This window comes from Cariama cristata, unplaced genomic scaffold, assembly GCF_000690535.1.
Source record: "Cariama cristata isolate BGI_N322 unplaced genomic scaffold, ASM69053v1 scaffold32115, whole genome shotgun sequence".
NCBI classification, from domain to species: domain Eukaryota; kingdom Metazoa; phylum Chordata; class Aves; order Cariamiformes; family Cariamidae; genus Cariama; species Cariama cristata.
The window spans coordinates 8,285-23,651 of NW_009618640.1; the positions used below are offsets into that span (position 1 = coordinate 8,285).

General features: G+C 43.6%; 1 protein-coding gene across 1 annotated transcript in view; it reads right to left on the bottom strand.

The window, feature by feature from the left end:
* CAND2 (cullin-associated and neddylation-dissociated 2 (putative)) overlaps positions 1-13,164 on the bottom strand; it is an 18,011-nt gene extending 4,847 nt beyond the window's left edge. The window contains exons 1-8 of the mRNA XM_009700937.1: positions 13,022-13,164; positions 9,108-9,262; positions 7,236-7,359; positions 6,328-6,584; positions 5,604-5,709; positions 4,763-4,911; positions 2,371-2,663; positions 852-993 (exon numbers count right to left, since the gene is read on the bottom strand). Of these exons, the coding sequence (XP_009699239.1) occupies positions 852-993; positions 2,371-2,663; positions 4,763-4,911; positions 5,604-5,709; positions 6,328-6,584; positions 7,236-7,359; positions 9,108-9,262; positions 13,022-13,161 (1,366 nt within the window). The 5' untranslated portion in view covers positions 13,162-13,164. The remainder of the gene's footprint in view (positions 1-851; positions 994-2,370; positions 2,664-4,762; positions 4,912-5,603; positions 5,710-6,327; positions 6,585-7,235; positions 7,360-9,107; positions 9,263-13,021) is intronic.
* Positions 13,165-15,367: the final 2,203 nt, after the last annotated feature.

Sequence of the window (15,367 nt, forward strand, 5' to 3'; positions counted from 1 at the left end):
TCATGAGTTTCTCCTTCATTCTTCTGTCAGAAGTCTTAAAAAAAAAACAGTAAAAAAAAAAGAGCAAGGGCTCTATGTTTATCTAGTTTTACAACTTGTTAGTATGGTCGGAACATAACTGTGGACCATTAGAGATGGACTGCCTTTGCAGAAGGGAGGTACTTCCAAGTCCAATTTCTGTGGCACATATTTATGTTTCCCAGAAGACTTAATGAGAAATATTTACAACAATACTGCTTGCCACCCCTGAACTCATGCCTGACTCTTGATTTGAATGTTTTTTTCCACAGAGGGAGGTGCATGGATCCAGCCCAGGGACAATCACAGGACTCTTTTTCTAAATTTACTGTACAGTCACACCAAAAGCAAAACCAGGACCTTCATATAACAAGCCTTTCAGCAGTGGGATGCTTCACGAGCCTATACGCAGGAAAGTGCAGAGAAAAATGTGGCAGTGCAAATTAAGTAATCAGCCAATTCAAATAATTTTTTTAAATGCCACTGCATTTTGTAAAAGAAAATGTCATTCGTGTTAATGGTCTCAGCGGGCTAACAGCATAATTCCAGCTAGTTTCAAAGGAGGCTGGAACAGGCCCTCCTAAAAGCATCTCTTCAGGGGACTGTGGAAATGAACTTGATATTCTTATGTTGGCTTTCAGTGGCAGACAGAAGCCAGACTGATCTGGGAGCTGTTTAGCCCATCAACACAGAGCAGAACTCGATGTGTACGTCCTCACGCTGAGCAAAATAATAGACAGGAATAAAACTGGAACACGCAGGCAAGGAGCACTGTGTTAGGAATGGACTGAGTCAACCCTGCTCCTTCACCCCCAGCCCACGGACAAGCTTACCAGGGACGAGCGCAGGGACGTGATCTGCCAGGCACCCAGGAAGAACGTTGGCCAGTTCTGTCAGGAGGCTGAAACAACCCTGTCTTGATTTGATGTTCTTTTCTTTGAGCTGCTTGTGCAAGGCCTTGACAATGTTGGGGACCTGCAGTTTGGAAAAGAAAACCAGAAAGAAATATATCAGTCATCCCAGCTTCCAGGGCACAGAGCTACGCTACCAAAGCAGCTTGCTCAGCTGAGCCAGAGGCACTAACAGTGCAGCAAGAGAACTAACAGGGGGACAGCAAGAAACAGCACACCCGTTCACCAAAGAGGAATGGACTTGGGATAGATTAGAAGACAGTGCACGTGAAGGAAAGATATATGAACAGAAGGGCAGGAGGGGACATACCTCTTCTTTTCCATATTCTACAGACTCCTAAGCAGCCCTTCCTGAAGTTGAGATGTTATCCCCTAATACAGAAGCTTAAAGAAACACAACAAAATGATCGGACCAGGACACACTGCTAAAGGAGCTTAGAATTTTATGATTGCTTCCTGGTCTGCTGTTTAAGGATCTAGCCCCATCACTATATTTAAACTTGGACACCCTGCCAGTGTTTCAGTGAAATCAAAAAAGCTTCAGTGAAATAAAAAAAAATAAATCACAGGGCTGAGGTGTAAGTTATTTAAATAAATATACATATACAAGATGATTAATCAGTGATGTAATTACATTTTGGCAGGGATTTCAACTCTCCTGCTTCAAGGATTCACCTGTCAGTAGTAGCATCAGCCAGAAAAAGCTGCTTTTATGGTCATGCTATTCTATAACAATGGTTATTTCCAATGTTTCTTTTGTCTTCTTCTAAAATGGCATGTATGGACCGCAGCGTTAGCAAGGATCCTGGGCTAGGCAAAGTCCTGATCAGTGTATGTGGCTAAGTTATTCTGACTAATTACTCCAGCATATTTCTGAATTAAAGCAATGCATCACAAAAATTTCTTCCACTATTGTTTGATCAGCAGTGACGTGCAGACTACATGTGCAACCACAGCAAGCTACTCTGGAAGCCACTGGCTGTTCTCCTGTAATGAACCAAGTTGAATCCTCTCCTACTCCTACTGACCAGATCCAAACCTTACTGAACTTCTAATGGCTTACTCTGGTGCATTTCTACCACAATTTATTCAATGAGTTTCCTGAGCAGCAGCTGGAGTAACTGTAAGGCAAGAGACTGATACTTCGCCCAAAGACTAACCTGCCTCATACACAGCCTGCCAACAGGTGCCAGCGGCTAGTGGAGGAGGGCAATGCAGGTTATACCTCAGTGCTCCCGCTCCCGCACTGGCTCAGCACTCTCTCCCCGGGAATGGCAGGAGACCAGCCCTCAGGATTTGGTACCCTCTGGTTGCATGCCCAATGGCTCCTTCAGCTAGCTGTGTTCTCAAGCTTAACTACTAGGCATATACACTGGTGGCACGGTACCCACTTCTCTTCACTGCTTTCTGATTTAATCCAGCTCGCCATCTTCTCACGCACCTGGTTCTGAAGCATTGTCAGGGGAACATCATCTTTGCCAGAGGTATCTGAAGCATGCAGCCAGCTCTGGATGGGCAGCGTTTGCTTCAGCAAGGCGATATAAGCACTGAAGATGTCAGCTTTGACATTCTCCTCCCTCTCTTTGAATCTGCTTATCAAGACTAAGGAAAGAGTTTTGTAGAAGTCCTGAAGAAGATCATGCCTGCTGCTGACAATGGCCTCCAGGCACTTTGCTGCTGACCTGCGGACTTTCCAGCTCATGTCATCATCATCGCTGTACTCATCATCGCTTTCTGGAAAGAAGACAAGAGAAAACAAGGTGCACCATTATGAGAAAACCAGAGCTAGAGGATCACTTGATCTTCAGAGCTTCCATCTCCAGCTGACCAGACAAACAGATGCCAGTAACTCACACATATCTGGGAACATGAAATTGTCGAGAACAGCCTGTCCCAGCAGACCTCAGTACCAGCCAATATGACCCGTGGCTGCCCTGGGTCAGATTCTTCTGTTCCAAGTAAGACCTTAATGGTACTACCCTTACTGGCCGCTTCAGCTCAGGCATCAAGGCTTGTGTTTTGAAGGGAGAATGAGGTTCCCAGGTTTTAAGGCCAGAAACAAGTAAATATTCATCTTAGCAATTCCTGAATGGCACAAAACAGTGTAACAATTTACTACGTTACTGGCAGAACATTTAACTATTCTCCAGGAGGCCGGCCAGGATCTTACCCCAATTAGTATGAAAGTAAACAAAAATGCCTTTCTTCCAAGGAACTTGTTGTAACTTTTGCTCTTAGTTGCCACACTATATGCAGCTATAAATAGAGACATTATGAAATGCTGTCTATAGCTAACAGGTACTCCTCCTGTCTGACCAAGGCTCGACATCCACCTCAAAGTAAACACTATCCAGAAAATAAATGAAAGGACTCTTTTGAAGACAGTATCAGATTGGTTTCACTGATGACTAAGATGTTTTTAGCGGTCTACCAAAATGTTTTTAATGGTGGCACTTTTAAGTGTTTGGTACTGCAGCTTTGCTTTCTTCTGCTACAAAGTAGTAAAAAATAGCTATCTTATAGTAAAAATGTAATTGTGTGGCTACTATGTTTGTAGGCTGAGTTAAGTTGCCCTGAAAGCAATATATCAAAATTGCAGGCTTTCATTTAAAACAAGCAGTTAAGCATATACCTCTTCCTGCCAAAAAAAGCAACCAGCCTCCCAAAGAGGGGCACAAGCACAGAAGTACAGGCTCTGCCGCCTCCAGGTGACTGCAGAGATGAGCTCTGGCCGGCTGTTGTGCTCAGGAACAGTGTGTGGAAAACAGCCTAATAGATGGAGAGGTAAGAGGAAGCGACGCAGAAACCAAGAAAAAGCTGCAGCCTGACAAAGCAGCATGGTTCTGACACACCCTGGCAGGGGTGCTGGCTGCCACAGCCTGCAAGTGCTGCTTGCCTGCCTGACCTCCCTGCGACCAGGGAAAACAGGAGTTTGTCCAGTCTTGTAAGTGAGACCACATCAAAGATTTCTGATTCCTGCTCAGACCAGAGTAAGCTACAAATGCTAGCTGGCTGCCTGGTTAAAAAAGGTAACACTGCATAACATACTAGAATATGCAGTAAGAGTGTAACTATTTAACTGCAATTTCTAGATCTGCCTGTAAAATCTTTCTTTTCAGGAAATACTCTTTTCTCAGGACCCCATAAGGAGCCATCTCTCTCACACAAGCCTAAGCCTACTAGAGCTAAACTGTGGGGACAGACAAAAATTCGTGTCACAACTCCATTCAAATGCTTGGTGCCACAACCTGAAGTTTGGACAAGCCAGAAAGCATGCAAGAACAGCAGCACTGATGCCTTCCCTTGAAGAACAACCCATGCGTATCAAGTCAACTGCCTGGAGCAGGCGTCCGAGGTCTGCCTGGCAGGCTGCAAACAGCACCGGCACTTTTGGGAGCACACAGGAGCATTTCCAACAATCAGGATGGTAGAGCGGCTGCTCCTCAGGATTTCCAGGCGTTAAGCCTGGCCGCTTGCTGGATGTGCTCTAAGAAACTCCTGTGGTCAGCAGGCACAGAAAAAACAGTGCTTCCTCGGTCTAGCTCTCCACTAAGCTAGTTCAGAGTTCAAGTTTCAGTGTTTTCACTGTCACCTAAGGCAGGCAGAGATCTGAGGACCTTGTCAGAAAAAAATAAAACTAACAAACTCAGAATTTCTGCTGGAACTTTGCACATACAGCTATGTTATTACCATTGGCAAATTAAAATAACCCATTTAAAAGAAGTGTCTTGAAGCAGATCTGAAAAGTAACATTACAGAGGGTGAGAAAGCACGAAGGGGAGAAATATTAAGCCAGTGTTCTGCTGAGCACAATCACCCTCACAAGCAGGCACCTTGCTCTTCATCCTCCCCATTTTCAGTTTCCATCATCTCTTCCTCGTCCTCCTCCTCATTATCATAGTTGTAGTTTGGGTCAAAGGTGATGTACTTCAAACACAACCCCATCACATTAGGGATGTGAGGGTCAATTTCCTTTGGGCACCTGTCACAACAAATAAAAATCCTAAGAGTTAATAAATTTAAGACTAGGCTATTTTAAATATCCAAACAATAAAATTAATCTCAAAAGGATCCCAAAATGCTTCCTAGACTATATGAACATTTTGTTAACAGGAGTTAAACCAGAGCTGCTCCTTCCTGCTGTGCCCGAAGCAAGACCACATTCCCCTGGGGAGGATGCAACGACTTCCATAAGCAAAAAAAACACCAACCAACAAATTGCCTTCACCACTTGGTTGAATCCTCCCTTCATGGGAGAAAACCTCAGCAGCTCTGCAGGGCTTCTTCTCCAATACAAGCAGTAAACGTTTGACCAAACAACAGGGGAGCTGCAGTTCAGCAGCTCTTCTGCCTAAGCCCCCCTCCTGCCTCCCACTCCCTCCACGCACCAGGAGCGAGGCAGTTCCCTCTTGCTGAGGAATCCTCCAAGGACAAGGAAAACTCCCACTCCTGCAAAACCAATACAGAAACACACTCTCACATGTTAAGGGTAAAATAGATCATAACTCAAGCCCAACTCTGCATGTGAAGAAGAGATGTTATTTGTGAACTGTCTTTCCCAACAGGAACGCATGTAGGAAGGTGCTCAACCCTGGATGCTGAACGTATAGGCATTTACACCAGGAGGACACTGATGCTCAGGATGGTGCACAGTTGTTCCTCAAGGGCACACACCTTCTCACAAAAGACTCGAACGCCTGAAAGCAGTACTCTCGCAGCTCGTCATCTTCCACGTTACAGTACTGAACAATCAGAGGAATTATCTTCTCCAAATGTTCTCCTGGGAAAGACAAAGGAAGCAGCAGTGAAAAATCATTCCAGCCTTCACTCATCCGAGCAGCTAACAGCTCAGCCACCTGCCACTTCCTTCAGGTGCCTGGCAGAGCACTCCTCCCCTGGACCTCATGGGCAAGCAGCCAGAAGCCCACCAAAGACCAGCCTTGCAGGGGTTTTCAGCAGACAACCCCTGCTCCCTGTCTTCAGCCCCTTGTTTGCGTTTCAGTCATGGAAAGATCTGTGATTAGAGATCTCCTAGGACCTAATCTCAGCTCTGGCAGATCTTTTAGACAAGTAATACAATACACTGCCCTCTGTTTCTCCTCTCATTTAAAATGAGGTGAATCCACTGACCTAATTCACAGAGGTGTTAATTCAGACTAGGGAAGCGCTGCAAGACCTTGAGATGAAATCACTACAGAAGGGCAGCCAGAGAGTTACTCTGGCATCTCCTCCCTTCCAAGTGGAGAACAGAGAGCCAGGTCAGGACCACACAGGGAATCACAAAGCACAAGCCACTAATATGTTAGGAACAGAGTGACCCCACTTCTTTTACCACTAAAAGAAGCTGCTCTAAAATGCATGCATGTTTCCAAGCGTCATTTCAAGCTACTCATCCTACCTATGCGGTGTCCAGCCTGCCTACTGATGCCAGCGACACACTGAATGTACGTCCTGGTGGTAGAAGTAGACTCATTTTTCTTCAGTTCGGCAAGCAGATGCTCTGTGAGCTCTGAGAATATGTTTCCGCTGCAGGTCAAGACAAGATGACCCAAGGCAATGATGGCCCTTTTACGTACTGCCAGCCTGGGACTTGTCAGCTGGGGTAGGAGGCAGTTCAGGATGGAGGAATGGAAAGAGTAGAGTGTTCCCCCTAGTCTGCAATCAACAGAACAAGGCAGAAGTTGAAAGTCAAAGCCTCAGAGAAAAAGCCCTCCTGCCAGCAAAAAAAGTAAAAATCCTTCAGCTGTGAAGACCTCATGTATGTTGTGGGGAGGGAGAGGAAAAAGGGGAGTTCAGCATTTTGGTCTGAACACCGACTTGTTCGGTAAAACACAAGGAAAGGTGAGTTGTCTCCATCATGGAGGAGTTTGATTTTCAGTGTGTCCTTCTGGATGACCTGTGGGTTTGTCAATGATTTCCCATATGCAGTTGACATATGAGGCGGTCACTCCGACTTATGTAAGAAGTGAAAGAGGCAGCCAGGAAAAAAAATGCATGTGCAATCAGATCACAGGGCTAAAATAAACTTCCCTGCTTTGCCCTCTCCCTCCCTACATTTGTTTGAAATGAGCCTCTGTGGGATCCATCACCAATGTTACTGCTATTCCCAAGCACAGAAAGGCACTGCATATCGTCTCTCATCCCTGCTGGGGAATCCGCTCTCCTGAGATATTCCTCAGTGGCAGCCAACCCAAATCCTTTATTTTTAAGTCCTCATAGTAGGATTAGAGAAATACAGAAATCAAAAGCAAACATATACATGCAGCCCCTGCCGTACATTGCTGCCAGAAGGAAATCCTTTGGTACCTGCTCAGCATATCAGACAGGATGTCAAGAGCCTCCAGCTGCACAGATACATCCTCCTGCTTGCCAATGGCTCCTGTCAGCTGGGCTGTGATCTTTTTGCACACATTTGCTGTCATGGTGGAGCCTGCAAGAGAGATATTTTTCGCCACTCCCAGTTAAAAAGAAGTCTCTCTACTGCTAAGAACCATTCAATCCCTCCTACATTAAAAAAAGAAATCACCACTGGGAGACTTAACCAGAATAGCAGTCAACTAGCTTTTGGTTGACGTGGTGGATACACACTGCAAACAGCGAGGTATCTCCCCCTGCGGTATGATGTATTAGCTATTTGGAAGAAGCTTCTCAGAGTGTCTTTTACCCTAAAACGCCCTGCCTGTCTCACAGGCAGCTCCCAGGCCCATGCCATGCAGGGAGCAGAGCTGAGTGGGAAGGTTCTGGCATGTTTTTTCCCCATTTCTAACTTGAAAACGTTCAGTTTCAACAAATCAAGGATTTTTCGATACGAAGAACAGTCTTGACAGAAACTGTTTCTCAGCTGCATGATGAAATTTAAGGGTAGAACTAGGTAAATCTGTCTCAAAATAATATATAACCCCGTTCAAGAATGTGTTGAGATTACAACTGCAGTCTAGAAACTCAATCTCCTACAGTCTAGATCAATGTCTAGATACCAGTTTAGTCTTCATGCTGGGGTATGTCCCAACACTGATTTTTGTTGTGTTTCTTTTCCCAGTTGGTTCTGTGCAAAGCATAAGCATCTTCAAATTCCACAAAACTTTCAAAGGAAGGGACAACTGCTTCCCACACCGTTCTGAACAGCCTCCATGATGCAACAGAGACAAAGCAGAAGTAGAACATCCTAGGAGCATCATCAACTGCTGTACAACACTGAGAAAGGAGCCTGCCTCAGGCACATGCTGTTTCTTGGACTATTATTTCAAACCTTCCTTCAAACAGCACCACAGCAACAGCAACCACACGGAGTGGGGCTTAGGGTGAAGAAAGCACAGGGGGACATGCCCAGGCTCTCCATTTTGCAGCAAACCCACGCTGCTTTTGTTGCCTTCTGCCCACACAGTGTCAATCCCAACCCTTAAGGAGGGGACTTATCTGTTGCTACCCTAAAACAGTTTCAGTTCACGTGATGTATGTTAAATAAAGAATTTCGAAAGACTGGCTTGCAAGAGCTTAACATTTTGCACGAATCGAGAGAGGAGTTCAGCAAGTATTTGCATATGAATTCTAGTTCTCCTCCCAACCTAAAATCCAGCAGCCTGGCAGCACTCCCACAGCCACCTGCCATGAAGGAAAAACAGATACATGAGATGACTACAAAGGAAATGTAAAACTCCAAGAGCCTCAGGTATCTCCTGAAGAGCTGCTGCGTTTTTGGGATACATAGTTCCAAATGCAGGAGAAGCAGCCAGGGGAGCTGTGGCAGTTGGAAGACTTGGTCCAGCCAGGCTGCAGACAGGAGGTGATGCAGTGCTGGCACTGCTGAGGTCGCAGAGGGTAGTGGCATTGCTGACGCGGAGACCAACGGCCCTGCCAGATTCCCCGAACAGCAATATCTTGACGCACACTGAATGCTTTAGGATTGCCATAAACAAAAATGCATTTCTCCAAGAACACAGATGCAGTTTCAGACTTAAGTATCCTCAGGGTGACCAGCTCAAGTTTTCATTTCATCCCCCTCTTTAATCACATTGGTGTCTCAGCTTCTGCTATCTCTCCTCCTTAATTCATTAGTTGTCCTCTAGCACAAGAATAAGGAATCTCTATCTTTCAGGCTCTGAAATATACATTTTCCTCTTTTCCAATGACTGTGATTCCCTGTTGCCTCAGTCTGACAAACAGGGACAGACGTTTTACCTGTAGAAGCTGGTGGCAGCTCGGAGATGACTGTTTTCAGTCCAATGCTGGAGATATCCCGCAGCTGTTCCTTGTCCGATAACATGTTTGTACACAGCGTATCCACAATGGTTTCCACCTGGTACTCCTTCACTTTGCCAACCAGCGGGCCCAGACTGTGGGAGGAGGAGCCAGTCAGAATGAGGAGGAAGAGGGATACTTTCCACCGTCAAAAGGGATGCTCAGGCTCACTCCTCCCTAAAGGTAGCTGAGCCCCAACTCCATATATTACCAAAACATCAGTATCGAGTACCAATATCCTGCAGCACATGTCATATCCCCAGGTTTATGTACTCTGCACTGCTGCCTCAGTTAACTCTGTATCAGCGGATTTCAGATCAGATTTGCAGGAGGACATTTTACATCAACTACTGCAAAGATGAGGCCAGTTATGATCTTAATGGAAGGAGCAGCTCAGAAATTATAAGAAAATTAATTTGAAATAAAGCAACCATGTTACACAGAGTAATGGTAAAATCTAGTCAGGTTTTTGGAAAAAAAAAAAAAACAAACCAAAACCCACCCAACCATGAAAAACTGACTTTCAGGAGGAAATGCCAAATGGATTTTCACAAGCAATTAGCTATTTATTGCCCTCTGCCGTGTGTGTGAAAACCTCTACTTGAGCCAATGCTCAGAATTACAACAAATTATTATTATTAGAAAAACTTCCTGTTAACAACTTATGTTTCCTGCTGGTAAGTGTGTATTCAAAATTGTGCATAGAGTGTTTGTCAGCATTTGTTTGCAACTATTTATTTTTGCATCTTTACAAGGTAACTAGCTAAAATGTAAAGTACTAACTGTATTTCAGCAAGTCACATGTTACAGCTTTCCTTCCCTAAATGGCTGCACTTAACTCTTTGAATTAAGCTAATGAATTCAAAATGCATTTGTTTCCCATGACTATTCTGTATCCCTTACTAATCACAGACAGCAAATCTGGTTGCTGGAATTTTCATGAGAAGCAAACACAGATGAGTGGAAACATCACACTGCACAGAAAATTCCATCTTCTTTTTTTAGCAAACCTCCACGGAAAATACTTTGAGCCCAATTTCAATCCTAACAACATGTCATTTTGTCTACAGGTTGCATGAGCTTGCCCACGACTCCATGACTCACCAGCGGCAGAGATCCACACCCAAGCCCCTGTGGTTATGCTGCCCCTCCTCTCCCACTGAGTGGTCTGCCCAGATGAAGAACTGGGGCCCTAGCTTGCAGATTAACACCACCAGGTAATTCTTCATGCCCAAATCTAGAAATTACTTTGGAAGGATTTGGGCCTGACAGAGATTCCTGACAGATGCTATAGGTAGTTTTCTATTTCCCACAAGTTGATATCACCTCACAGAGAAGCTGCCACTTGCTGTAGCAGTGATGTGGCTCTGCTCCAATTTCTGTGCCAGGTACAAAATATAAGTCACCCCTTCTCGTTCCCTTTCTTGTGGGGACTAGACAAAACTGAATGATTTGAACTGAATAACACAGATCTTTTCCTTTGGGTTCAAAAAACATATGAGAATGGAACAGCTCCCTGTGATTCATGTGCAGCACAACCATTTTTCTAAACAGGGTTCTAGAGTTTTAAAAATACCATCATGCTGCTGTTCCAGAGCAAAATATATTTAAACAATCAGTTCCTGAAGGTTTTACTGTTCTTTTTTTCCCCTCTCTCAGTAGGCTGTCCACATAGCCAAGTGAAAATAGAAAATGGGGTGAAGGAAAGGACTAATCTGCCTCTTTGGAGTTTTGGGGGGGGTTGGTTGGTTGGTTGGGTTTTTTTACGTTAGACAGGTTTTGGCTCTGCATGCTGCATAATACTAGGGCATAGCCACTGATCGCTGGGGATGATCATCAGTGCTACATGTCCATACAGATCAAAAGGAAAGGCTACCAGTTGCCTATAGAGTACAAAAAGAGAGTGACAGACATGTAGGGCTTTCAACATACCTTTGATTTACATTTTCTTAAGACTTTGTATGAGAAGACATGGTGCGAGCACTCTACAATGTTTATTGCTGGACACAGTTTACAAAATCCTTGTTCAAAAACGCATTTTCTGTCATCTTTTTCTCTCTTCCTTTCGGCATAGCTCCAGTAATGCAAACTGTATGGAACACCTATGCACAGGTAGTTGTATCCCTGCTGGCACACCACAATTACCCCTGACAGCATGCTTAAACACTGTATGCGCAGTGTTTCCCAGAGTACACAAAGCAAACTCACACGCAGCCTGTTCTGTATAAAATTATTCCTACATTCAACAAATGGGACAATAATAGCTGTTTAGAACCTGCGCAGCTACTCTGCAATACAAGAATTAGAAAATAAATACTAAATAATAAGGCTTTGTGCAAGTAGTGTTCAATCTTACACCTCAACATGCAGGAAAGAACCGATAGTTATCCCTGTTTTACAGACAGGGACACTGAGGCACAGAGAAGCTGAGGAACTCATCTAAATCGGAAAAAACCAAAAATCACAGAACCAGAAACAGGGCGAGTTTTCATATAGATTTCAAATTTGTGAGTTTTTCGGGTTTGAAGTGTGATTTCAGCTTTCCTCTGAAGAAATAAGATCATCGTTTTAGATGATAAAATGAACTGCAAGACATCTCAGTAGTTTCCTGACTTACTCCTGAATCCTGACATGGGCTGCACAGATCCACACTTGGGCCTAATCCAACTGCCAGTGTCCTTCAAACCATCACATTTCTCCTTCTTAGAGACCCTTGCCACCTGGCTGGGAACAACTGACTGGATATTAACTGTTGTAAGTACCTCCCTAAGTACGAAATGGCAATATTACTGGTTCCATTTTGAGGCCTTCTGATTATCACATTCTGGATGAATGAGAGATTGTAATGAGTATTGCCAATGCAACCATAGATAAATAGACAAAGAAATATGTAGTCTGTTCATTGCCCAATGTTTTTGCTTCAAAAACCAGAATAAAAGACCCAAAGCAGGCAGAGACAGGAACAGGGCCAGAAAAAGTCAGGACAGTGGGAATCAGAACGGGCCAAAGGTGACAGGGAAAGTACAGGGACAGAAGCCGTGTATGGTTAAAACAAAGGGAATATGAGTAAGATCCACGGTAGGAAAAAAATACAGGAACCCAAAGCTGTCCTTAAATGGCCCACCCTTCTGGAGCCTGTGCGTGAACTGACCCATTCAATTTCATTTCTAGAATGAACACTCCCATTTAGACATGTTGGGGAAAAGAAGCAGGAAAGAACACATCAGCAGGAGGATCACTTCATCAGATGATTCAGTAATAAAGGAACCTTCTGCCTTTTTCATTTGGATTAAAAAAAAATATTGAAATGGTCAAAGGCAAAGCAACAGCACAGGCTACGCTTGGTGTCAAAGCAAGGAAAAAACCCAAGTGCCTTGATAAACTTTAATGAGAATGCCCTTGAAGAGTAGGACTTGGACTCAAAATTCAAATGCCATTTTTGAAGGGCTATACATGTCTAGTACCATCTTTATCAGACAGGACCACTGGGAAATTCCACGCTGGATTTCAAAGCCCAAGAAAGAAGAGGAACTTGATGATCAAAATTTTAAACTGGGCTTCTCTCTGAAGAAATAAAATTTTAGGCATGCTACTTTTAATCTGGTAAGATTAATAATATAAACACTGAACTACTTCCAAAATCACCTACTGCTTCTACAGATATCTGTATGCTCACCCTATAAACAGAGAAAGAAACTGCTGTGCCCAGCATGAGAGGGAAAGCCCCTACACAAAGGCAGGTTTGAGTAAGATGCCAAGGCTGCAAGGCCAGGCTCCACTCTAAGGTACTCTCTGCAGTCTGTGACCACTTTATTATTGCCAAGGAATACGGTAATTACTGCCAAGGCTCTTACCACTTGACAGCAAGGTTCTGTACTTCCCCATTTTTGTCCTCCAGCAATTTCAAAAGCATTTTCACAACTTTTTTCTCGCTGTCTTCATCTAGTTTTATTGAATCTTTTTGCAGTTCCATCATCAGGTCATTGGTGGCCATAAACCTGAAAGAACACAGCAAAAGTGGACTGGCTCATATACGGACACAAATGCATTTCCTTTACATCATTTTGGACAATGAAACTTGACAACTAGTGCTTGTATGAAAACACACTTTCAAAGAGTAACTTACAACCCCTTATGCTGTCCTGAAAAATAAGGTACAAAGAATTATTACTATCTTACAAGTGGAAAATTCAGACAGAGGTAGCTGGTGAAAAGGCTTTAGCTAAGGAATCTGTGAAAATGAGAAATATACGTTCTCTCCTCTCCTTAAAATATAAACAGGGATGGAGTAAACTAAAACTCTAAAATTGGCACCCAGCTTTTGTATTTTTTCTCAGTGACTAAATCAAGATGGTTAACCATGCTAGAAAAAAAATCATGGTGGGTTTTTTTCACCAATTGCCTGGCCTAGGAAAACCAGTCTAGGGTCTAAGAACACATCTGACTCTTCTTTCTGGCTTATTTAGCACTGATAGTGTGATGCCAAGCATGAAAAAGGCCTATCAAGCTCAAAAATTAAAAATAAAGTCATGACCCCACACAAACTATACCTTAGAAGTTCCCTAGGCTATATTTAGATTGCTATGAGCAAAACCAAGGTAAGTATTTATCATTCCAGCTCAGAAGGAAAAACAAACTCCCAGCTGACTGTTAGTCAATATAATTTTCTAACAGGAACAATGTCAAAATTGATACTGAGAAGTTCTGGAAAGTATCCATTTTCTTGGGAGCAGGAAATGTAAAAGGTGCTAGTATAGAAGTCTGAGGTTCTGAGAAATATAAGTGTGGTTATCATATGTTAGCTGCTTTCTAATATTAGCCCCAGCACAGGGATAGATGTCTAACAGGAACGACAGAGAAGCTCTTCCCTCTCATTTACCAAATGACACCTCTATTTTAAATTAGGCTCTGATGTAATTCACTCAGCATGTAAGAGCCCTCACGTACTAGGGCAGCGTCCGAGTCTTCAATGTGCAAGCTCGTTCTTGAGTAGCAACTAGGTACATCTGGAACAAGGGACTGCTGTGGTGTTAGATAGCCAGTCTGAAATCCAAAATGAGAAAAATACAGGGACTCTGCCCTGTAAAAGTAACAATTTGCCATCTATTTTTGATTCTGCAAGAGCTACTAAGCTGCATTTGCAGTTCAACGTCTGCATAGACCAAGCATGACCAATTATGGCCACAGGCTGAGCAAAGTCTTCCGTGGCAACACATCCAGCTTTCAACTCGCTACCTGCCACCATCCTGCCCACAGGACCCCAGAAACCGGCATGTGGATCCATTTCTGAGAGGGAAGCATGTGAAACCTGGTCCTATAACTGGTCACGCAACTGAAGACAGGCAACGGGCTCATGTTTGACCATGTGCTGGGAGGAAGTGGCCCTGGAATACCTCTGTAACATGACACATGCCCTGTGTTGGGCACATCTTGTTTGGAGTATTAACTGTAAATTCTTTGAACAAACTGTTTGTGCAACTACTCCACCACTGACTTCTTTAAAAAGTACCTATTTTAACATCAGAAAAACATCAGCAGCCTCTGCAAAAATCAACCTACTTTTAGGATATTACTACCCCCTCTCTTCTGAAAGATCTCAAAATATTAAGTCTGGCAAAAATGTTACCTTCCAGGTTGATACTGAGAGAACAACATGCTCATGGGTGAAATCTTTCATCCTTGTTAGTTTTAACAATTTTTTACAGAGTGCCTTAAGTATCAAGCCACCGGCCCCAACGCTAAAAAGATGTCCATTTTTTTCTGCTGACATAAACAAAGAGAATAAAAGAATCTTAGTCCTGTTAGGGAGACATATTTTCCTATTGCAGAGAAATAGTTCTTAAAGTAATCTGAGCACAGCCAATATCTGCAGCAACCATCACCCAGGTGACACAGCTGCTCAGTCTCTCAGCCTTTTTAATGCACTGACCATCTAACCTTCTAGCAGAAGAACGAACTAAGAAGTATTCCATCATTTTTGCTACGATGTTCTTCACTTGCAAAACAAACAAGAATTTAAAGTCTAGCTCTCAGGACTTTTATTCCCCCTTCCACTTCGCTCGTTCATTGCCATTATGCAGCAATCTCGGCGAGGGAGGGGAACGTTGTTGGTTTCTCTACATTGCCCCCTCAGCCAGAAGAACACAGTTGGCTTGAAATACTGAAAATAAAACTGCTTAATTCCTCTGATCGAGGAACAC